This window comes from Cuculus canorus, chromosome 2 (genome assembly GCF_017976375.1).
Source record: "Cuculus canorus isolate bCucCan1 chromosome 2, bCucCan1.pri, whole genome shotgun sequence".
Classification (NCBI taxonomy): Eukaryota; Metazoa; Chordata; class Aves; order Cuculiformes; family Cuculidae; genus Cuculus; species Cuculus canorus.
This window is the reverse complement of record NC_071402.1, coordinates 114,934,757-114,959,870: the sequence shown is the minus strand read 5'-3', so window position 1 is coordinate 114,959,870 and position 25,114 is coordinate 114,934,757. Positions and strand designations below refer to the sequence as shown.

Genomic DNA, 25,114 nt, shown 5'->3' with positions numbered 1-25,114 from the left:
ATATTATTGCATCTTGTGATAGGGATATCATTTTTTTTTCTCAGTGGCCTGTTTTGATTGGCTATTTTGAGGTACAGATCTTTAACAAAGACAGGGAGGGGTATAATTCAGCCGTAAATAGCCTGTGAGCTGCTCAATACTACAGGGAACAAAAGAAATCTTAAAGAACGGTGAGTATGGTGCAGAAAGCATCATATGTATGGGGAGGATGATTACAGCAATAAAACTGGCTCTACCAAGAAACAGGAATTCTGTGAGCAGATAGAATTAAATTTCCTTCATTATGGACATATACGTCTGAATTTGTTCTCTTGTAGAGATTTCTTGGTGTCTGTGAAGGGGTGAAATCATCCTCAAAACCTTTTTTTCATGAAAGTGGAGTAATGCCACTGGCATCTACTTACTGTCTGGTCTCTTTTCACGTCTAAACAACTAAATTTGGGGTTCCTGTAAGTCCAGTGGGCAGAAGAGACCAGTCTGAATAAAAAATTTCAGACATTGAAGGGGGTATTTAAAATTATCCTAATCTTCTGGTTTTGTAACCATGAAACTATGTTGTGTACACTCTTACAGGTCACTAAGCAGAGTATTTGCCCAGTCCTTGATTCTGTCAAATGGGAGACCAGTGATTCGCATTCCACAAGAGTTAATAGAAGCCCAGTGCCATAGAAAAGACAAAATAAATAGAAAAGGACCTATGGCAAATATCCGTGAATGTTTCAAGAAGCCTTTTACAAAAGAATGTTTGTATTATGTCCAGAGTTAGAGATTATGCAAGCCAATTTAATTGAAGCAAGTAAATAAACAAAACCCACACTGCTTTCTGATCCCAGAGGAAATGTGGAGTGTGACCATCAGGCCTCTGGCTCGAGGGAGGTCCTCAGAAAACTGAGTTAATGTGTGGCAGCAATTAAGGGAACCCATACATGCTTTCTCCCATATGAATGCTATTGGAAGAACTTGAACCAGCTCCAGCTGTCAATGTAAACAGAACTTCTTAGTATGATATATGGGATTAATCTGTTCCTGCCAATACTAAATCACTAGGTTTAAAACGATATAGAAATTTCTCATTAGTTTGATTTATAGGCATTGGGAATTCCATATGATATTATTGAAAGTTATGCCTATATTTGGCTAAGGAAGGACCATACAGAGAAATCTATTTCAAAAGGTTCTTATACAAGCCAGGTGAAATGGGTCATTATATTTCACAGCTCATCTTAAACACTGCTGATTAGTCATGACTTAGATGTAGGAGAGAGCAAATCTTCGTCAGAGTCCTTGTCTCTAAGTGACTGCTGAGCAATGCACTGTGTACATCTGGTGTCAGTGCCTCAGTGCTTTTCTCCAAAGAATTGCATCTGTTCATACTTTTAAAATAAAAAAGTGAACCACCTTTTATATATTTTAAATTGGAAATAGGATCAAAGGACAACATATGAATCCAGGTTTAATTACAGCAGTATAGAGCATCTGTTCAGATCTGTTCTTAACCCATTTGGGCTTGTATGTAATAAGGTAGATTTAGATCATCCTCAAGGGAATTTCCCACACCCGTCTTTCCTCAGAGCTGATATCCCTTAATACTGCAGACCAGAAATCTAATCGAGATGATGTTCTGTTGAGGTGGTTGTGTATTTGATAAATAGAGACAATTGTGTTGCCACATTGTTGCCAGATGGAGGATCCATTTTACTGGCCACTTAATTAATAACTGGTAAATGATTGCACCCAACTACATGTATTTACATATGCAGAGTACTTACTATGTCACAGTGATGCTAATGGCTTAGGGAGGGAGTCTTATTAATGCGATCCTCTAATGGGAATGTCAGAATGTATTATCTTCTCTGAAACTGCAAGCAGTCTTATTTGCCACCTGCATGGGAGCTCACCAGCATCAGGTTTCTGTCTGCCCAATGCCTTTGAAAGCGGGGCACTTTCCAAAGCAGTAAAGGGAGCTATAGAAATTCGGATAGCTGATAGGGAGAAGTCCTGCTGGTTTTGAGGGAGGCTAGCTGAAGGACAGGTTCCCAAGTTCTTTCTCTTACTGGGGGTATATATATGTAATGTAGCTGAAAAAGGTTTTAGTACACAGTACCCACAGCTTTCAGTGGAAGACCTTAATGTATTATACAAAATTCTGTGTGCATCTTGGGGAGGGTGAGAAAATTTCTGTATTACCTCTCATATGAGGTTTAAAAATGAGGTTTAAACCTCATATGAGGTTAAAACTCATATGAGGTTTAAACTTATTTAAAAACTCAAACAAGTTTTAAAGAAGTTTAAAAACTCAAGTTTTTAAAATTACACCTCACAGTTCACAGTAGCACAATGATTTTTTATTTGAACCTTTTTAATTGGCAAGAGAACAGAGGTATGGCTGACTTAAAGGGTCACAACAAACAATCTTTCCAAGCTCCTAGGGTAGAAAAAGGACATCTGAACCCTGGTCATCTTACCTGTACTCTTTGTTTTTTGCCACTGGCCAGTGTTAGTGGTGAAATACAAAAGTTAATTTGGAAAAGTGAGTGAGATGATGGCAGCAGGCTGATTTATGGAAGGCAGTCCAAAAAGGATGTGTTAAATTATTCACTTAAGTAATAGCCAGCTGAAAAACTGCAGGGTACAAAACAGCTGGCAATCTGGTATGGTCATAAAATGATCATTAGTTAACAATATCACGATGTTCTTAAAACAAGCCGAGTGCAATTCTGGAGTATATATCAGCAGCACAGCTTGCTAGGCATGAGGGGCTCTTCTTGCATAGGAAAACCATGGAATATTATGTCCACTTTGAATATTATTATAAGAGCCAGACATCAGCCAGTCCATGGGAACTCGGCACACAGCAGTGAGAATGGTTTGAGGGCTAGAAAATTTGGTCAGAAAGGAAAGATGGGATAAACTTAGGATCTGTAGTCTAAAGAAGACTGGAGAGTTAATATCAGTCTTCAGATAAAGATTGCCTGAATGAGGAAAGGAAAAAATTCATCTTACTTATTCACAGAGCACTGGACAGAAACAATGGGCTTAAACTGCAGAGAATTGGGTTAGCTGTCAGGAAAATATATTTAGAGTAAGGAGAATAAATTGCCAGAGGAGGGTGGTTCCCTCTATCTCTGGATATCTTTAAGAACTTATTAAACACACACATGTCAGGAACAGCTGACCCGGGTGTATCTAGTCTTGCATTAGTGTGGAGAAAATGGACAATGTGATTCTGGGTGTCCTGTCCAGCCGTGAGATGGTTCTCCTATCTCACGTTTACAGCCCATTTAAAACTTGCTTCTGTACTACTGCCTCCATCATTAAAGTAGCCGAGGATAATTCAAGCTGCCGCTTTTGCTCTTTTGTTCAGTTCAGCAAATTGATAGACAGGACACATGTTTCCCAATAGTGATGTTAAGTTAAAATATACATCATATTCACTCCTGTCTTACAGCACCTTTTTCTGACTGGGCATGACATTGCTTCACTCACGCTCCTCCGGCTCTGGCCATTACCCGTGGATGTGGTTTATTGCTGAAATGTGCATGATACTCAGGACTCTAATGAAGGGTCTGGAGCCATTCTTTTTCCTTGATGGTTGCCGCTCTTACTACTAATCTTTCTGCATGTCTTGCCAAAGATGTCTATTTGTGAATATTTTATTTGAAGTGCTATATATTAGCCATCTGGATGAAGTTGTCCAAGTCATGTTGGATGGGGGAAAGAATTGTTTCCAGCAGAAGCAATCTTTTGCTCACTATCTGTGTAGCATCTGGTGCAACTCAGATTCTAATTTTTTCCCTTTGTTTTTGTTTTTGTACAGATTGTGTCTCAGAGGAAACTCTCCAAGTCTTTACTCAAACATGGGAACACAGCAGGAAAGTCATCTATAACAGTAAGTCAATCTTAAATACACTCTTATTTTCCTATTTTTTAGAAATGTCTAATGTCACTAAATCTCCTTATAAAGCATCCTGCTAAGTAACCAGAACAACCTTTGATTGAGGAATGTATTTAAGTTGTTTATTTAATATACTACTTGTACTGTTTCTGACAAATGCTTGTTGTAAGGAAATAGCAACAAATAATGTATGATTTGTACAAAAGTCACAATATTTACTACTATTTTTGAGGTATTTAGATGACAGCAGGAAAGTTGTGCTGCTTGATTACTTGTAGTTGAAGCTCTAGAACCTTCAGAAATTCAGTTTGACCTGCTTTGACACGTGTAGGAGTCTGATCTTTCTGAGCCTTTGGGCTTTTTCCAGTTTCTAAAAAAAACCCCAGCAACTCAGAAAACACACACACGCCTGTACTTAGCAACACCAAATGCAGAAGTCTGATGAGATTAGGTATTTTAGCTGTTTTGTAATACAGTTACGGACTGGATAGTTATAGCAGCCCCGTGTGTGCCTTGAAATCTGAAAATCAGTGTGCTACCTCTCTTTCATCTTTCTCTTTGCTGGCTTGTTTGGAAGACTAAGCTTGTCTGCACTGAACCTCACATGCTTGTGACATTTGCATCTCTGCATTAAGACAGAGATTATAATAAAATATTCTGCTTTGGGGATCTCTGCTCTGTTGCCTCATGGGGTTGAGAAGGATTTTTTTCCTTGATGTGTAGTAAGCCAGATGGGTTTCATTTGGCTTGACTTTTTGGATTTTGTCTTCAGCCTTCAGCCACAGAAGAGATAGCAGACTGAGAATTAATGCTTTCTGAGAGCCCAGGAAATGTGTTTCTCAGGTGTCATCTTTAGTGTCTGGCTGGGAAGGGATTTGCTTAAACGCATGAGGTGAAACTCGTTTTTGATCTAGGGTTGGAAAGGAATTCCCCGCTTTGTTGGCTGAATAGAACCAGGAGAGTGTTTTGCTTGCTAATGAAGGAAAGAGGTGACCTTATATCAACAGACAAGGAGAAGTCTGAGATACTTTTTTACCTCGGTCTTCACTGACAACGGCATTCCTCACCTCTCCTGTGTCAACGGACAACAAGAAAGGGACCAGGGGGATATAGCCCCTCCCACTCTAGGGGTAGATCAAGTTTGTGACCACTTGAGGAACCTGAATGCATATAAGTCTATAGGACCTGAAAAGATGCCCTCCAGAGTCCTGGGGGAATTGGCTGAGCCACTCTTTGATATTTGAGAACTCATGGCAGTCAGGAGAAGTCTCTGGTGACTGGATGAAGGGCAACATTTTGCCCATTTTTTAAAAGGGTAGAAAAGATGACCCTGGGAACTACTGATCTGTCAGCCTCACTTCTGTGCCTGGGAATATCATGGAACATATTGGCCTAGAAGCTGTGCTAAAGCACATGGAGGATGGGGAGATGATTAGTGCGGCTTCACCAGAGACAAGTCCTTCCTGACCAGCCTAGTGTTTTTTCATGATGGGGTAATCACATCAGTGGACACAGGAAAAGCAGTGGATGTAATCCATCTGGGCAGTGAAAGCATCCTGCACTGCAGTGCTCTGACCTCATCAGCCTTCAGCTGGTTTGAGGAATAGTTAGGGTGTCCTGGCGGCTCTCTGAGGACCTGGGTTCTGTGTGGTGGAGATGGTCTGAGCCTGGATGGGAGCTGACGTAGCTGCCAAGTGTGTGCTCCTGGGTATGAAACACCCAGAAAATAGGTTCTTTGGGACAATTTAATCTCTGAAGAGAATATCTACAACAGGGAAAGATTTTATTACTGTCAAATAGAATATAACATGGTTTGTTTCAGAGAACATTTTTTAGCAGAATATCCTAGGTTTGGTTAATATCTTCTCTCCACTGAAGCAAACAGCCTGCCTGGTCAGGAAGGCTGTTTTGGTTGTCTTTATTGGTTTAGGGTTTTTTTTTAACAACTTGCATAGCACGGTGACTGGCATTATTATCAGCATAGCTTACACCATCTGAGAGAATCACACTACATTATTTTAGTGTTACTTTCTTCTGACTCAGTCTACCCTAAATGGTTTTGCCATTATAGCTTTTGCAGAAAAACTATGCCAGGAGAACTCTTCTACTGTAAATGTGCCATTCATGGCAACTAATGATAGGTGAACTTAACTTCTTTTTCCATTTAGCTTGTCAATTAATGACGAAGTAGCATAAAAATAGCCTAAGCTTTAGACCTAAATGATACATTTTATTGCTTTATGTTGGTTTGGACAATGTGAAACTGTGGAATTTTCCATTAGCCTATCTAAGGAAAAGTATTTGGTCAGAGGAAAGGGATCCCTCATAGATGTTGAGTTCTGTGGGTTGACAGTTGACTGAAAAGTCATAGTCACATGATACAATGTGATTCAGGTTTGTAGGCTTAACAAGGTGCCACCCACCAGCTGAACAAGGGATGCACTGAACGTTCTTAGCCCTTCCTGATTGCAGAGAGGAACATTTAACTTGTACCACAGTTCAGTTTCCTAATGGGGTCTACAGTCTTCACAGTGGAAAATGGCATCTTTCTCCCCTTTCATGACACCATGCAAAACTCAAATGTAGCTTTCCATTTAGGTGATTGCTGAGGAATTGTCTGGTAATGATGACTACGTTGAACTTTCATTCAGTGCACGGAAATTGGATGACAAGGTAAGCTGCTTGATATTAACCTTACTGAAAGATGTAAGAATTCCTGTAAATATAATTTAATGAGATTTTCCCTGACAGATATTTTTTTGCCTTATATCATTAAACACATCACATATTTCAGATGAATGTTCACAATGAGGACTTCCTCAAGTTGCAAAGTAATTAAAAAAACAAAACTCAAGGGAATCTAATTAAAACCAAGACAATTTAATTGTGCTATAACCAAGACAATTTAATTATTTAAAATGCCACAGATCAGAAGTGCTTAGAGAAGAGAGCTTTCTATAAGTAGCCAAAGATAGTTGAAGTAAGCATCTTAAAATAAAGCTAGAAAACTTCATAGTACATTAATTATGATATACATTTTGTTCAACAAAACGTAGCTAGAATTTGAGAAAAACACTCTTGACTATTTGTTAAAAGCTTCTTCCATTTTTAATAAGAAAACTCTCCCCTAACTCAAACACTGCTCTTCATTATAAGAACTACTTTCTGAAAATATCCATTGTTGTTCAGTGATACATGTATAACAAGTGCCTCAAGCAGTACACAGACAAAGGCACACTCTTTGTTATTTCTCTGTAATAGAAGACATAATTATTTGAGGTAGTCTGGGGAATATCTTTGTAATTTTTGTCTTAAGACTATGACCCTCTTTATACAGTATATCTTTACATGTAATCGAAGATCAGAAAATTACAATTGTACTTGATCACAATATCTACCATTACTCTATAGTGTCCTCCTATATATAAAGCTGCTTCCAATTAGAACCATATGGTAACAATAAAGAAAATTCTATGCTTCTAATGCTCTAAGCATGTGCTAAACATTTAACATGTGAGTAGTTTAAAGTCAAATCAGTGAGAATATTTTTGGATACATACATTAGATTTTCAAAAGAAGGCCAAAACTCATGAATAATATTTTTCAGTTGAAGCTGCTAGGAAAACGCAGAAAAGCAGAAAGTACTCAGAAAGATTAATGATATCAGAATTTATTTAGAATATATAGGTAAACAACATTACTGTGCTCAGGATCCTTAATAATCACAAATGATCAGGACCTTAATTTGCTTCTCATCTGAAAGATTAATTACGTTGTCCTTCAGAGCTACTGGAGTATTAGTGTTTCTGAATCATGCAATTTATTCAGGTGTCAAAGTGTAGACTTAACAACCTCTTTTTAGACAGACTTCTTTAGACTCAGTTTCCAAAGTTTTATACAAGTTTCTTCCTGTTCCACATACTGTTAGTTCTAGAAAAATGAAAGGAAAAGTCTGACATTATAAGACTTCATTTGGTCATTCCTTTTCCACAAATTTGAAATGTAATCTGGTGTAGGTATTATGATTACTTATAGCTCTTCGTAGTATAAATTAAAAGGATACCACCAGAGTGTACCTCTGAGCCAAGTGAATGTTGTCAGGACAATAGCTTTAGAGAGCAGCTGAAACATTTTATGGAGATAAATTAAGGAGGATCATTCTTAAATATTGCAAGAACATTGGACATGTGTCATCCTTACCATTTTAACATGTCCAGTCAAAGTTGGCTTCATCTAATAAAAAATTCCTGAATGGTGCAGTCTGCAACTCAGGCAGTGACTCATCATATGTTATGTGAATCAAACTGTCTTCGGCTGATGAAAATCACAGAATGCCTGTTACAGTTGAAAGAAGTCTTTCAATTTCCTACAGCTAGAGACGTAGCTCTAAACCTGGCTGAACCTTGGCTTGTTTAAAAGAGAAGGCTAGGGCTTTTGTTATGGCTTATAATGAACTTTCACATCAGTAGATGGAAGGCACTGTTTGTAATTGTTATTAAAGTCAGAAATTGTTTAAATGTTATAGTTCAGCCCTTGGTGAGAAAGCATGAGTGCCTCAATGTCACATAAAGGTCCAAAAAACCACATCAGAGAGTTGAGAAGAGCCCATCTTGTGATCTAAGCGCAGCTTTGCATGCCTCTCCCTGCTCAAAAGAGTGAAGACCTGAGTAGAGGTGTAACATCAGAGAAGCAAACTGAGAGCTGAACTGGCCTGAGAGTCTCCTGAAAGACAAAGGAAACCTGTGGGAGCAATCATTCGTGCTCTGCTACCCTGGGTCACTTCTGTAACCCCAGGTGTTCCTGCACTGCTGGCTGCAGGGGTAGCAGAAGACCAATTGAATCCAAATGTCTCACAACTTGGGGATGAAGGAAGGGGTGGAAAGAGGTTCAGGATGTGTTTTAAGGATTATAAAAAGGAAGTTCTTTCCATCCCTTACCATCAGTGGTATCTCGAATGTTTTTCTTCCCTTTTTAAAGAAAAAATTCTTGAAATTCTTGAAATGTGACCCTTAAATATATGAGTTTCCTCCACTAAGGAAAAACGCATGAACAAGAGACTTTTGGCAGATTGAACAAAATTTGTTGTCTTCATACACAGACAGTATATGTTTGTTGGTGGTGTTTTGGTTTTTTTTTTTTTAACCCCCCTCCTCATAAAACTTCAGGAGTTCTAGAGAGGCCATAAAACAAGTAAAGTCTACTCAATCTTTTCTGTTATGATGGCTGAAACATTCAGTAAAGAATTGTTCGTCACAGGCATGAAAGTTTCCTTTAGTTAACTGACTTTGCAGAGATAAAGGTTATATTTTTTTATTGCAGTGCTTGTTGGGAAAGTATAACTGCATTTTCATGTTTTATTGAAGTCCAGTCAGCTCAGATGGCACATCTTTGTTTCAAGAGATCCACTGAGAACACTTCACAGCGGAACAATAACTTTAGGAAAGGTTGTATTGCATTAATAGCTGTGTCACAATTAACATAACAAGCAGCTACATTTTTATGATAGCTATAATAAACTATGAGCTCTGAGGCAGGCAAACTGCTTTTTCTATTCTGAGAGGCAGTTATCATTGCTTGGGAAAGGTTTTCCAGCAAATGTCTGCAAAACACAAGCTAATACTGCTTTTTATATATTTCCCTGCTACTAAACTACTAAAAAAAAAAAAATCTGTAAATGTTATGTCTCGCTGCTGAAGAATTTTCAAAATTATTTATGTCTTTTAGTTATGTTTGCCCTTTTCTGAGTGACCTTTGACTTGACCCCCAAACCTGAATTTTGACAAGTGTCATGCTCTGAAGATTAATGTACTAATAGATGTCAAAGCAGGTGCAGAGAAAATGAGGTAGTTTTTTAAAGTTTATTTCACAGACTCATGTTATGGCTTTGTAACCTCCGCACATAGTGAAAGAACAGTGTGCATTATACCACTAGCAAATGAATTATATTAATTATTTAAACATTTTTAAAATACTAAAATATTAAACCTCTATTGCTGCTATTCTTCTTTCAGAGCGTGTTCTTAGGAGGAAATACAAGACTTTTAGATTCAGCATATCAATCAAAAAGCTTTGAAAACATTAGAAGAGATGATATAAAATGTTTTTTCAGCATATCACTTTTGAGTTGTTACGAAGCATCTTCAGTATTGAAGGATTTTTTTTTTTGTGCCTTCTTTCTGAAAGAAATTAGTATTTGTTATTGCATTGAAGGAGGTGTGATACAAGCTATCACATAGCATTAAAATATTTCCATTTAGGTGATATTGCCTTGGAAGTTAAAAACAGGTATTAAACTTTATGTCACTTGTGCTGATTTGCTGTTTCAGCTTTCATGAGACTCAGCTGAGCAAGGTACTATATTTTGAGTCTTACTCAAAATCCTCATTTCCCTTCTGAATTTTTCTGCACTACAGGGTGCATTCTTTGGATATACCATTTTGAGGTGTTTTGTTTCAGATAACTGTTTATCAAAGTCGCATTTGATAAAGAATCTGTTAACATCAAGCTTTTACTCATCTTCAGTCAGTATACTTATGTATGAGAAGAGGGTGTCTTTTTTAAACCTATGCACTCTGGATTTTGGTGTCACTACAATTAGACCAGCTCTACTCGTTCTCTTTGCTATGCAATAGTAACCTGGTAGAATGTGATCAACCAAAGCCCTCTATATACTAGCAGTTTCAAGTGTGGAATGGACTGCAGATAGTAAATTACATCAGGACCTTGAGGCAAACTCTGGAGTCACAGACGTCTTTGGGTTTGTGCTGGTTCTACACACTATTACACTAAATATCCTGTAACCATGTAATTGGAACAAACAGGCAAACATACGTCTTTTCTATTAAGAGCTCCACATTGTAAGATTTAAGAAATACATATGCAAGTGCTTTGTATCAGTTTCTAAACGTACCATTACCTTTACTCTAGTAGGAGAAGAAACAGATCATTCGTGGAATAGCACTCTGAACATGACATTGATAGGTAGTCTTTAGGACATGGGAAAGATTTTAAGTTGCTTGAGCCTTGCCCAAGGCTTCATGGTCCCTAGGGAGTCACTTCCTTCTCCAGACATTCAAATTCATGTGTCCCTTTTTAAAGCCGTAATTTCTTTCCTTGTTTTGCAATTGTGTAATTGTAAAAATAGCCTAAAGACAAATTTGACCAAAATGACGTGTCCAGACTTTGGCTAGCATCTTATCCAAAGATGATCCATCCCAGCAGCTATCCAGCTAGTCAAAAGTAAGTGTAGTAGGCATCTAGTGAGGAGAAAAATCATAGAACAATGCCTATTACAGTCGTTTTTACACTAACAATTTTATAGAAACACTGCGAGAGTGTACAGAATTCCTCACTTCCCCAAACTTATGTGGAGATCTGTGGGTTTGAATGTGGCCTATAGAGAAGAATAATATTCATATACACAAAGTTATCATAGTATCATAGTACAGTTAGAGTTGGAAGGGACCTTAAAGATCATCTAGTTCCAACCCCCCCTACCATGGGCACAGGCATCCCACTAGATCAGGCTCCCCAAGGCCCCATCCAACTTGGCCTTGAACACCTCCAGGAATGGGACATCCACAGCCTCCCTGGGCAACCTGTGCCAGTGTCTCACCACTCTCATGGTGAAGAAATTCTTCCTAATGTCCAGTCTAAATCATGTGGCTCTTACCATGTGGCTCTTATCATGTGGCTCTTTTGAAGAAGAAAACAAACAAGGGAGCTGAAACTGCAGAAAATTATCTGAGTCCATTTGAATTCTGCTGTTGCAGCATTGCACAGTTAGAAATTTGAATTAGCCAGCTTCCCATAATTTAATTTTTGTTTGTTTAAGAATGCTCAGGGTTGTTAGCTGGATGCAAGACTAGAGGAAGGTGTTCTTCAGTGCAGTGAGTATGTGAACCTCAATTCTTGTAGAGATATCAGGTAATTTTCTGTATTCCCCTGCTCTATTTGTCATCACAGCAAGGACGTCATGAAGAGGTCTTGCTTCTCTAACCTCCTCTAAGCGCTTTTGCCAGTACTTGTGTTAGCTGGTAGCAGCACCATGTCTTGGGCAGTTAACTTCTCGTTAGAGAGGATGGACCATTAGTGTGGAGTTAACCTCACAGCAGAATGTGCTTTAAAAGGCTTTGCGTGATAAAACTGATGTCAAAAGAACAAACAGGTATGGAGACAGAAGGAAACAAGCTGGGTGGGTGAAGGTGCTAAAGCTCAGAAATCTGGACTGATTGTAAGAAGGGAAACGGCTGTAAAATGGCATTTTACAATTCTACCTGCCGTGATTAAATAGTCAAACTGAGAACAGCAGCAGTGCCATGGAAGTCCTTGTGGGACAAAGACAAGAATGAAATATAGCTGAGAGACACAAAGAGGTCTCACTAAAATCACATTGGCTTTCCTTTTTCATTAGCAGTCTGGGAAGCAGCAGTGCAATGTGCCTGAAAAGCTCAAAGAAAAAGAAGTCTCAAGAGTAACCTATCCTGTATTTTATTTTAGGATTTTTTCAGCAAATCTGATCCTTTCCTGGAGATTTTCCGGATGAATGATGATGCAACCCAACAACTTGTTCACAGGACTGAGGTAAGGAGTAAGGTTGGATTTGTCCATTCTAAGGACACAAGTGGACTGTCAGGAGGAATAGTTTATGCTTTCCATGTCACAAAGGGTATTCCAAGCACCCATATTGAAAAATAATTCTCTCTCTTGTGTAATTATTGACTAATAGGTATCAAGTCTTGACTTAGGCACACGAGAGTAAGGGGAGATGATGCCGAAGCCAAAGATCCAATTTTAATTAAACTGGCAGATGTTCTGCTTGAAGGTCTGGAGTTTTACGTATTTTATTTAGCGCAAACCGTGCTACGGAGAGTAGCATATTTTCCTTATTAATACTATGTTGCATCTTCTCCACCTCCTCCCAGGTTGCTGGTGCAAAAGAGACTTGTAATCTGGATGCTTTATATTTGTTTCCTGTGCCCCATTGTCATTACCGTGTCCATGATAATGACTGGCACTGTCTTAAAAAGCAGCATTTAGCTGTACAGGATGGAGCTGTGGCAGGTATTCAGGATTATGAGCCTGTCTATTAGGGATCCCACAAAGTCTTGCTGGCAAGGCAGACTATGTGTCTGTAAATTGATGCAGCCCATCTTGCCCATTTGTGCGTTTCTTCCACGGCTCCCAATCAGGGATGTATTCCACAACCTTTCCCTTGCGAGTTGTGCTCCAGCTGAGGCATGGCAGTGCTGGGACAATCGCTGTAGCATGATCCTCGTACGGATCTTTGTACAGTTTGTATAAGGCACTTATACTCCTTTTTGGAGCTTTGTAGTGGAGGAGTATTGCAAACTGCAGGTTGCTCAAGGGCACTTAGCCCATGTATGTTGTTCTGCAAACCTCCAGCTGAGCTCTTCTTTCTTCTCTTTTTTCATGAGTGTACAGTATTGAGAATTGTGGTTCTTGTTAGCATTCTCTTTGGAGATGTGCAAATGTTAAGGGTTCCCTTCCTTTCTTTTCACTCACAGGTTGTGATGAATAACTTAAACCCAGCCTGGAAGACCTTTAAAGTGTCTGTGAATTCTCTGTGCAGTGGAGACCAGGACCGCAGGCTAAAGGTCAGAAGTCATTCCTACTTTTTTAATAGCTTTACTCATCAAAAACAAAACTTTGTCTCCCTTTTTCACTTTACTTCTTCAACTGAACATTGCTGCTCTGCAGTGCCCTCTTCTTTGATGGAAAAGATGATCATACATCTGCTTTATGATTACCACAATCAAATTAAGGTTGCAGAGTAGCAGTAATCCACTGTAATCAGTAGATTATGCTCTGTACTTCTTATAGTAACCTCAAAAAATGATGGGCTGTTTTTGCCAATCAGTGAGATAATTTGAACACAGCATCATTTAGCTGGTGGAAGTGTACCCAAGGGAAGTGGCAGCCCTGCCACCATTTCAACTAGTATTTCCTCGCTTTTATATCTGGAGACCCTGTGTAACAGAAACACTGAATTATGGGATCTGTTATTGTATTTTAAGAACAAGATGGCTACAGAAAGGCATGCACTATAGTAATGACCATGTTACTAGTCAGCTTGAAGACTGACATCTTTTTGTGGCTAGTTTGGGTTCAATCAAGGCTCGATCCAATTGTTCATGTCTTTTAGTTAGGTTTAAGGTTAATACTAAACTTAAAAATGTTAAAAGAAGAGTGTCTATTCAGCCTCTGAAAGTATTTCTTTTCTATTTTTTCTTACCATTCCAAATTGTCTGCTAATAATTTTTCATTGTCCCTGCAAACCTTTCTGCTTTCATCATTATAGCTGCACAAACCTTTAGAATGGGTATTGTCATTTTTCACCAATTACATACTGCAGGATGTGCTATGCAGATAGGAAAAATAAAATGCCTGGTGTCTACATTTTATAATGTGTATCACAAATGGGTGGAAAGGATAAAAAGGAGACTTATGAATGCGTGGATTTATACTGATGGTGCGGATTGTAATTTGTAAGTTCAGAAAATTGACACTGTTTTTATGGAACAGCAGTGGTACCAACACTGTGTTTGTATGTATATGTTTGTATGTATATGCTTGTATGTATATGTAATGTATATTGGGGATGCATGAGGAAGACACAAGGATGAATGATTACCTTTATATATTATTTGTGTCCCTGTTGGGCAAACAAGATGAGTCCAAGGGCAGAAGAAGTACCAAAAGATTGAGGAAGTTTGGTAAAGAATGAGAGATGTAGCAAGGAAAAAGGAAGGATTAAGTAGATGAGCACAGGAAACTAGGAAGACAGATCAGTGCATTTGTAACATGCATCTGAGATGCTGGTAAGAAAATTTGGTGCTTCAGGTACTACAGGGAAGTAAAAGAAGTAAAAGATCTTTCCATCTACCCTTTAGTTAGTAACTGGTTAAACCAGTTGTATTTGGCATGTCCGGTGAGATTGGAAGAGAGTTGTAGCACGTGAAATAGAGAATGATATGTAGGGAGAGAACAGCCTCCATTTTGAACTGCAAGCAAAATTAACAGTATTGGCTAAAGAGGATTTCTAATGCAAATGAAGGAATGTTAAGGAGTTATTTATTGTAGCATGTGTAGGATGATAGTGATGTGAAGTGTCAGGATAATGACTTTATTATCTTGGGAGGCTGCAATTTTATAAATTTCCTGGGTAGATCCAACATCTACAAGTTAGTTGCCCACAACACAGAAGAGAAGCAAATTACTCTGTGTTGTATAACCAATATAGATCTCCAGGAGAGGAAAAGAGAAAAATAAAAAGAGCAGCTACCCTCAAGAGGTATTAATGTGACTGACTCAAAGGACTGTCAAGGACAAGGAGCACTGCCAAGTTTGGGGCCTCCATTGCCCCTCTGACTCCTTGACTGCTACTCCATGACTGAAAGGAAGCTCTGGAAAAAGTACAGGAGGTACTTGTTTGGACGATGAGCTCACATCACAGCTCAGGCAGAGCTAGGAGCTGAGATTTTGCTTTTGAATGGAGCGAGCTGTGAAAGGCTTGGAAAGGGACAATGAGCAGGTCTTTGATGTACTAGGGAAAGGCAAGCCACTGGTGGGAGATATAGACAGAGGAGACATGGTTAAAGCAGGTGGGAGTACTGTAGCTGCTGCAGCATTCTGCAAAGGTGAAATGGAGCCGAACTGAAAGAGGCAATGCTAGAGAAGATGGTATACTCGAAATGTGAGATGCTGGGAGGCTGAAGAAGAGATGTAATGTGACAGATTATTTGTGTTATGTAGCCTCTCTGAGGGTGTGCACATAACCAGATGCAGAAGGTTGCAGTCTGGCTCTGCCTTGGCACAGAGTCTCAGATCACCTAATGCAGCTTATATCTGGAAGTCACTTGGAGCAATCAGTTGTGCCTGCCCTTATAGGTTCTGCTTCTTGAGGCAGCTTAAATTGAAATGGCTATCATCCTATAGTAATGCAACTGTATAGGTTTGAGGCAAGAGATGGATCAGATTTCTGCCACTCAAATGAAAAGCAGAATTGGCACAGCATGGCCTTCACCTCATTGTGTGTATGTGGCCTTTAAATCACTTAGATGAGAAAACCTAGGAAGAGATGCAAATAAAATGTGTTGCCTAGAATGTCAGAGCAAGGGACAAATCCATAAGAGTATAGGAATGTTCTGGAGGGAGAAACATGCTTTTTAATCTCTTTGAAATTGAAGTGAGAAGATATGAGAAAGGCTGAGACTTTAGATTGTAAGAACAATAAAGGGGGTCTTTGAGCTATGAGCAGAGAGACAGTAGTCAAATTTGTTTGCAGATTATGCTGCCAAAACAGAGGCCAAGGAAGGAGAATTGAAGAGGAACAATAGTCCTTTAGGACTGTCTGTAGAGAGGATGAGGGGAAAGTCAATGAGCAAATGGGTGAAAAGAATCAGGGTAAGATGGATCTTGTGAAATAGTCTTGATTCTGGTTTATTTTTTCTTCTCTTTTCTTTTTTTTGAGAATATATGTTTTTATTTGTGTATGTAAGTGTTTGCAAGCTTTGTTTTAAATATATGAATATTGCCTGATGCTGCAGTTAAGGCATTTGCAGAAAAGCTAAAAGCAGTAAGTTTCGCATCAAATCATTCATGAATGCAGAAATATTTTAAAATTAAATGTGGCTGTAAAATAAGAAAAAGACTTAACGCTTCTTTAAAATTCAGGCCCTTTATACCTTTTGGTGGGTGTAAGATAAGGCTGCTAGGGTAGAGCAGCCTTAAAAACACTTGTGTTTGACAGGTAGCATATAGCAGTTGTCCGATGACTATTCTGTTTGTTTTCTGTATGGACTGTAGCTTAGGAATTTGGTGGCAGCAAGGACAGAAGAGTGAAAACTATAAGAATTAAAAGAGGTGAAGTGTTTGAGTGGGGCTTAGCACGATATAAATGTTTGGTTTACATTGACTAAGCAATCCAGTTTTCACCCTACTATAATTTGGAACATTTGACTTTAGTTGTTTTCTTTTACTTCATAAAGTATGTAGCAATATGTTACTTCTAAGTGTTGGAAGAATTCCCTGTGCCATATTTAACGTGGAGAGATTTAGTGTATTCCAACTGCCTTGCTGAGCATCAGCTTCTCACCAGAATTGCTTGATCGTTGTGGATGGTAATTGCATATGGCTGAGTAGTTTTGTATTCCTGTTTCTTTTTTACATGAATTAGGGCTTTAAGGGGCACCAGAATGCTTGGTGGGAAATGTCAGCTTGTGGAAATTCTGCAAATAGAGGGAACTTCTCACCGACAGTGAACACATTGCAATCGTCACTACCTTTGGCTTACCTCTATAGGCTGTTCAGAATTCTGAGTCTTAGCCTTTCCCCTCTGCCACTGAAATCCCATGGGTGCGAAGTTTAGTGGTCTGATGTATGTTATGAAGAATGGGGATGAATGTGGCAAAAGTACACTAAAACAACTCAGTTTAACTTGCAGAAGTTTGCGTTTTGTAAGACTTGCACCCAAAGCAGCCTTTAATTGTCTGGGCATTTGAAACTTTCTTATTTAAAATGTCTGTTTAGAAAGATAAGATAAGCAAGGTCACTAAAATAAAAGCAACCAATAATTAAGATCTCCCTCAGAAGTCTTTTGCTAGCATCCTTTACAAAGTCTGTTAATTTGAATTCCTTATGGGCTTTTAAAAAAAAAAAAAAAATCTAATTTTGCTTCATTTAGCTGTGGTGCAGAGAAAGAATATTTTTTTTTTTTTTATTCCTCTCAGGACGCCTTGTAAAACTTTATTGCAATTATTGCTGCTCTAAGTTTTATTGTGAAAAAGATATATTAGATTTATGAACCTACTGAGCTTTTCTTCCCAGGCATTGAAACCATCTGAGAAGTCTGGTCACACTTCAGTGCCAGTCATAACCTCATTTAATGCTGACAGTACAGACAATTTGTGCACGTGTTGAAGTGAACAAATTATCTCTTTGATCCAAAAGTAGTGCATTGCTTTTCTAATATGTAATGAGATACAGTTCACAATGATAACTACGGACAAAGCTGAGTGAGGGATATAATCCTGAAAGGAGACTTTAGCCTAGTCTGCTGTGCTGGAGGTCCTGTAAATTGTGGAACTTAAACATTCAAGTTTGATTTCGGCATATGAGATATGTTACCATCAAAGGCTTATCTGAACTACAGGCTTGTGTTATGAGAATCTTCCAGTAAGGATCATCTACTGTCCATCCGTTCCAGTAGTTTCCTTTTTCTAGAGAAGTCCTAGTAATGTATTCTCTGTTTGGTTTGGGTTTAGATATTGTAATACTTGGGAAATAAACTCCTAACAAGGGGCTGTAGATATACAGGCCAAAGAGTGTACATGGCATAGAGTAAGAATATCTTCTCCTGAGGCTGTACAGAGAACCTCACTGAAAGATATTGTGTTCATAAAGAAAAGTAGGAAACTTGGAAGAAAAACACTGCTGCAGGTGAAGTAATAAGCTACAAGGAGAGGGCGGCACGTTTCATATCTGTATAGAAAGTCCTTTCCGTCTTGCACATACATAGAGAAAATTTTCAGAAGAATGTCCATTAGATATTTTTCTACCTTTCAAAAATCTGCATGTTGCAACTGTATCATCATTGTCAATTCACTTATTGTTTCTTCCCTGCCTAACCCAGATTACAGATGATGATTCTGATCCTGATGACATTTATGCGCACAGAGTTATGAGCAGGACCCACAGCTGTAGTTACATACATCAGGTCATAAGGCCTCTCTGTGTATGAACAGCTCTTTGCAGCGTGAAGCCCTCTCAACCAACTTTACTATTGCTTACCTTTGGGTAACCATGAGAAGATTGCCTCTTCCTACGCACTTCTAAAACCTGATTCTGCTATTCTTCCCCATTCTCTCTTATGCTCAGTTGACTTCCTTGGCCCTGTCCATCCAGTCTGTTGGAGTAGCTGCGTCTTAGCCACACGCGTTGTATGTTTGGTTTTCTGCTGAGGGTTTTATCTGCCTATGCTTGTAGGCACCAGTATATTTACGATGCACTTGTGCTAGTGATACACATTCAGAAGTTTAAAGGCCATGTGATTTTCAATTAATTTCTGTACTAAGACCTTTATAAATAGTAATACATTGGCCTCTCCAATGTGAATTTTCAAAGGCTGTGAATTTTGTACATTTTTGTACTAGATCATTGTTAACAAGGTCTTTTTGAGAGATCTACACTTTGCTTAAATTAATTATATGTGCAGTGCCTCTTCTGCCTTGTTAATACTCTTACATAATGTGAGCCTTGCTTACATTATTAATAGAAGCTCCACAGCCTACAAGAAAGATCTTGGTGCTATGCTGGATGGAAATAGGCAATCACTTAATTTTGTTAATTTAAAAAATAAAGAAATATTAAAGTTATTGTTTATTTAATAATCTCTTCCCCAGCTTCTGTAATGGCATTTTTGAGGGTGGAAGTTTGGGTATTCCTCAAATAGTTTTAACCATGTTTCCTGATTCTTCAAAGTGTTGACTATTTAATGCAAAATGATGAATCACTAGGGGGAAAAAAGTTTCCTAAGGGTCTGTAAGTATATTGGTTGCTCCATTCTGAGATAAGGAAAAGCAAATAGCAGGGGTTGTTTTGATATTCTCTGAGTTATTACTGCAGTGTTCTCTGGATCAATAAGCTTTCAGTCATCTTTAATACTTGACTACAGCTCTGCTTATACAGGTATATCATAATCTGTAATCCTTCAATAATCCCTCAGTATCTCTGAAAGCCAGTGGTGAACGTAACTGAGCACAGCCAAGAAGGCGGCCAAGTAAAGCTTAAGAGATGAACAATAGGTAATTCATTCAGACAAATCCATTAGTACTTTTATTCTTTCACAGTTTAGTTGTCACAGAGTGCTTGAAGCACTAATGTGGAAAGATACAGTTTATGGTCAACAGCAATAACTTGTATGGATGGCAAAGAGCACGTGGCACAAGGAGCAATTCAAACAGTGTCAAATGATTAGAAAAGCATGAACTGAAGGATTTCACAGTGCTCCATAGGGAAGGCTCACTTGTTGTTGTTGTTTTCTTTTGGGTTTTTAATTCCATTTTGAAAGAGACTGGCTCCAAGAACAAATTACAATGGAAGCTAGACTTGCTGTTTATTTACTTGATTAGATGATTTCAGTCATACCTGATTAATTACGCGGTTCTACATTTTTCAATTTACTCACAAAATTAATGCTGGTGAAGCCAATCACTGCCTGGTTGCGCACCCTAATGTTGCTGAAGAGATATTTGCATATGGAGTCCTTCGTGTGGAAAGTCTTCAACAAGAAAGGGGTACTCAACTTTTACGCATCTTTAATTTGAATCAAAACATGCCTTCAAATTACTTTTTTGGTAAGTCATTTCTTTTTCATTAGGTCAGGGCATTTTCCTGGAGTTTTCAGAATAATTGTTTCACTCTTAGAGGGTGCAGATCTTGCTTTATTTTATTAATAACATTTATTTATTAGTAATTTTAAACATGTTATTTTAGTCTGAATTTCCAGATAAATTCTTGTTAAACCGACTATGCAGCTGATAATTATAGATGAAAAAGAAGTTCGTTCTTCATGGTCAAAAGAAACACAAAAAGCTTAGCCTTAAATATTGGAATGTGGTGTAAATTTAATAAGATAATAGAAATATTTGTAAAAGTGCAGACTGCTTAACCAGAGTAGGAGTTTTAAAACAGTCTTCTAAGAGAATGATACATTATTTTGATAATTATAATAAAATTTAAGTAAATTACACACTGTAAAAGCCGATTTCTGAGACCTCTTTGCATAAATGTCTTGGACCTGCTTTTCCAGTAAATGATACATTAGACTACTACAATTCTTAAATGTTTCTCTTGCTTTCTATCTCATATTCCCCTTATTCTCTCTGCATGCTTGTGGTTGCAGGCACTAGACTGATTATTAAAAACTTAAGTGGCCTACTTCACAAGGTCTACAGTGATTGTGTGGAAGTTGCTGCAACTACTTACCCTATTTTGTCAGTCTGGGTTAATTTATAATTTAGCAATCGGTTTATAATATGAGTGCCTCCTGAATTCATTAATTGCAGCAGTGTGTTTGGAACCCTGATTTATCTGAGCATGTCAAGGACTGATCCAATCAATCTTCATATATTCTGTGTAGGTGGGGTGCAAGATTGAAGATCATCCTTAAAACAAAACTGATTAAATACTGATTCGTGTGATTTCAGCTCACAGATTCCTTTTTCTCTCTCCTCTTTCTTTGGCTGTATTTGTATTTGTGCCGGAGAGGAAAATACCAGATTGCACTGAAACTTTAAGACAGAGAAATAGACTCAAGAAATAATCTTGATCTCATTTTTGTTAGAGTCAAGGGAACTCATTCTGATGACTTTAAAAGGCACTGGTTTGTTCTCCATTATTATAACTGCTGGATATATAGCAAATCAATTGTCAGATTATTTAATCTAGATTTGGGTTAATTGATGTTGGTGAAGTGCTTTGAAGATCAAAGAGCTGTCTCAATAACAAGTGTTGCCACAACAATTAGGGGTGAAAGCGGATTGCACAAGGGGACAATTATCTGATATGCAGTGGTTAAAAAGTAAAGAGCTGATGTTCAGATCTCTAAGGGCTTGGGCTGCTGATAAAAATGGTGGTAGAAGGCTGAAGAGCTGGTGCATATGAAAACAGGCAGGGTAGCAAGGGACAAGAATCTTCTTCCTCTCCGTTGAGTGGCTGACGGCCATAGTTTGAGCATTCACCTTCTAAAAGGAAATTTTCACTTCCCATTCCTTACCAGAGCCCCCACTTCCATGAACCCTGGGGCAGAAATGAAGAAACTTCCCCCTGGCATGGCAAGGAACATTCATTGTGTGCAACAAGGGCAAAGAGAGGACAACCAACAAGTGAAAATGTTGTGTACGAATTTCTTTGTCTAGATTACAGGATCTGAGGAGTGTTTTCTCTCTTTCTCTTTTGCAAATGAGGGTTGATTGCTTCCAGATAATTTGTACACTGCATTTATTGTGAGCTTTCTTCGAATTGCTTACTGCCTCCATGGTTCCATCCCAAGGCAAATAAACACAGCCTTCCTCAGCTTTGCTGTGCAAGTCACCAATATGAGAAATGTGTTGAAGGACTCTCTCTAACCTCTCTTGAGCTGTCTTTGAAGTGAGTTTTAATCCCCTGAAATGAAACAGAGGCTCCTCTAGGTGCTGCTGACTATAATCCAAAGCAGAAGTGACTGGTTCCTTCATAGGGAAGGATAAAATACTAAATCCCATGCCTGAGACCGTTTAAAATGAGACAAAGCAAAGCCACTGGAGGGTGGGGCAAAGGGGGTGCCCTTGAATTAAAGGACCTCTACAGTCTTCCTAATTTACAGATCACTGTGTTGATAATGCATTGAACAGCCTACAGATCCCAGTGTGAGCTGCAGAGCTGCTTGCTGTAGAAGTTTAAAAAACAGTGCTACCATTTTGAATTAAAAGAATAACACAAAGCTCTGCTTTCTGTAGAGCAGATCAGGATTAAGGCTTAGCTGTAACCCTGTAAAGGAGCTGAATATTGTAGTGAGAGAGTTTTTAAGTGTAGCCAATCTTAAAGAAAATCCTTCAGTTCCATACCTCTGTGTCTACAGGACATGTTGCTGTGTGACTCACAGTATCTCATGATATTAAAAATGAGAAAAAATGAAAGTGGAACCAGTTTTTCATATTCCTTTTTCATTTCTTTCAGTTGAGACTGGAAAGAATAAATAGTGAAGCCAATTTACAGACAATCTCATTTCAGGCTTTCATAAAGTAACAAAGCCTCACATTGGCTGACATATAACCAACTTATAAAGACCCTTGGTATCTTTTCAGGCATCTTTTTTACTGTGTAAATTGAAAATTACACACTCGTGGAAATCCTTCTCTTGTTCTTAAATCTTGTAATATATGTACCCTTAGCTATGAACAATGTATTTTTGTTACTTAAATAGAAAGCTCACTTTAAAATTTGGCTCATAAATTGTATCTTTATAGTTTATATGCTAACAAAGTGCCACACCAAAACAATTACGTATTGCAGATAATAAAATGCATGTATTTAAAATGGTAGTGGTCTCAGGGAATGCAGCAGAGTAAAAATTAAGGCAAAATAATATATTTGTTAAAAAAAAATTTTGCAGTAAATATATTGAGGGACCCAGTTATAAATTAATGTTTGTGATACTCTAGGCAGCATTAAGACAGAAATAGCTATTAGGTGTGTCTAATATTTTAGAAGATGTCTCAGTATATAGGGGTCATTTGAAAAGTATGAACTTTTTCTTACACTGGGAATACGTATTTAGCCCTTCCATGCACAGTGATGTCATCTACCACGCATTTTTTTAAAATAACTTAGATCTGCATTTTCTGTTTGCCTGAAACATGTTTCCTTCCATCTAGATGATATACACATTTGGTAATATTTACATACGTGTGTATAATGTATATGTACCTTACATAATAAATGGAGCTGTGTTTTGTAATAAGAAATGCTTTATCTGCCTTACCAAATATAAATTATGCATGTTTATCATGTATATTTGATCTCCAAATGATTTTGAAAATGCTTGAGAGCTGTGCTCCCTAGAAAACACATTTAGCTGATGACAGCCCTCTTCGTGGTAATACTAGAAGAAACCAAGGCTTTTGGGATCAGCGACTTCAACATGTATGTGGATAATTGTTGTTCTGTTTGTGTGTTACATCTGCTAAAACCTGCCAGAGAAGTTTAACCATAGGGTTGGCCACTGCTAGCTCTGATCTTTGGACAAGATTTGGTATTAGGATAAAACTTGTTTGCAACACCTTCAGCCCGATCCACCTTGGTCAATGAGAGATCAAGACTTGCATGTTCGTTCGGGACAGTGGAGTTATTGTAATGGTCTACTCACCAAAAGCAATGCCACAAGTGTGTTTTCAGGAAGCCTGGGAGGAAGGGTTTCTCTTGTCCCCCTCTGGTCTGACCTGCCAGTACAACAGCCCTAGCGGTTATGTTCTTCAGAGCTCCTCAATGATATCAGCCAGCTATAGGGCAGAAGTGCTTTCTCCTTTTCATGTGGCCATTTCCACCATAATATTCGTAAAAGTCTTGCTCGGAATTGTTCAAAGCGGCTGCTGGCTTAGCATATCCAGTTCATTGGTGCTGCTGAACACCTATAGAATGTGCAAGCTACTTCAGAGGTAAAACTTCTGTGTGACCGTAGAGCAGATTTATGTCCTAAGCGTGACAGCCATTGTGTCTGCTTTGCCTGAGATTAACAAAGGGATAGTGTTCCTATCACGATATACCAATCCTTCCCTTTCTGAAAAGTGCATGGATTACCTGTATATCCTAAGTGAAAGAGAAGGCGAGTAATGTTAGAAGCAATTTCTCAATATTACCCATATTAGAGACTGTAGAGTCATCTGGTTCGGTTGCAGAAGAGATCATAAAAAAATGCCTATGGCTGGCCTGTCCCCTACACTCTAAATTGCCTTGGTCTGAAATTTCAGTGTAGATAGAGGTACAGGTACAGCATTAGCACTTGATCTCATAGACAGCTCTTTAGATATCAATTGCCTAAGGGCTGTTAAGATCTACTAAATACCCATTACATTGCTGACCGTCACCTTGTTAGCTCAGAGATCGTATATCCTGTATAGTTTCTTCATTTATTTTACTTCTGAGAAATTCTAGGATATACTGATGCCAGTTTCTTTTCTATGCTAGGTAATATCCTTATGGAATGCCAGTAAGATCTGTTTAGTCTCATGTGCTTTTCCACACTCTTGCCAATACTTATGAAGTGTTTCAGCGGTAGGAGAGAAGTATTTAACAGAGAGGGACTTTATGATACCTCTTAAACAATGACAACAACAGTAGGACAAGTTCAGTCATTCATACCCATCTCTTAAATTTAAAATACAGCATTTTACAGAGCAGCATCTCTGAGATCTGAAGAGTGAGTATCATTGGTAGTTTTAATGAACATTAAATAACTGCATGAGCCAGGAGACAGCCACTCTGTTGGGTTCCCAAAGAGAGTAAATGCTGGTCCATTCATGCATGTGTGCAGCATGCATATAAGTGTGTTTTAAGTGACATAATTTCTCTTGACAGCTTTTCCTGGAATAAAAGAAAAGAAACAAAGGAGGGGAAGAAATGGAGAAAGTTATTGGAAAGGTTTCTGATTATCTCTGCTGG

General features: G+C 38.4%; 1 protein-coding gene across 3 annotated transcripts in view; it reads left to right on the top strand.

Moving 5' to 3' along the window:
* Positions 1-25,114, top strand: part of CPNE4 (copine 4) — a 229,275-nt gene that overhangs the window by 121,899 nt on the left and 82,262 nt on the right. For all 3 annotated transcript variants that reach the window (XM_054058280.1, XM_054058281.1, XM_054058279.1), the window contains exons 4-7: positions 3,818-3,889; positions 6,494-6,568; positions 12,395-12,478; positions 13,423-13,512. In XM_054058280.1, the coding sequence (XP_053914255.1) occupies positions 3,818-3,889; positions 6,494-6,568; positions 12,395-12,478; positions 13,423-13,512 (321 nt within the window). The remainder of the gene's footprint in view (positions 1-3,817; positions 3,890-6,493; positions 6,569-12,394; positions 12,479-13,422; positions 13,513-25,114) is intronic.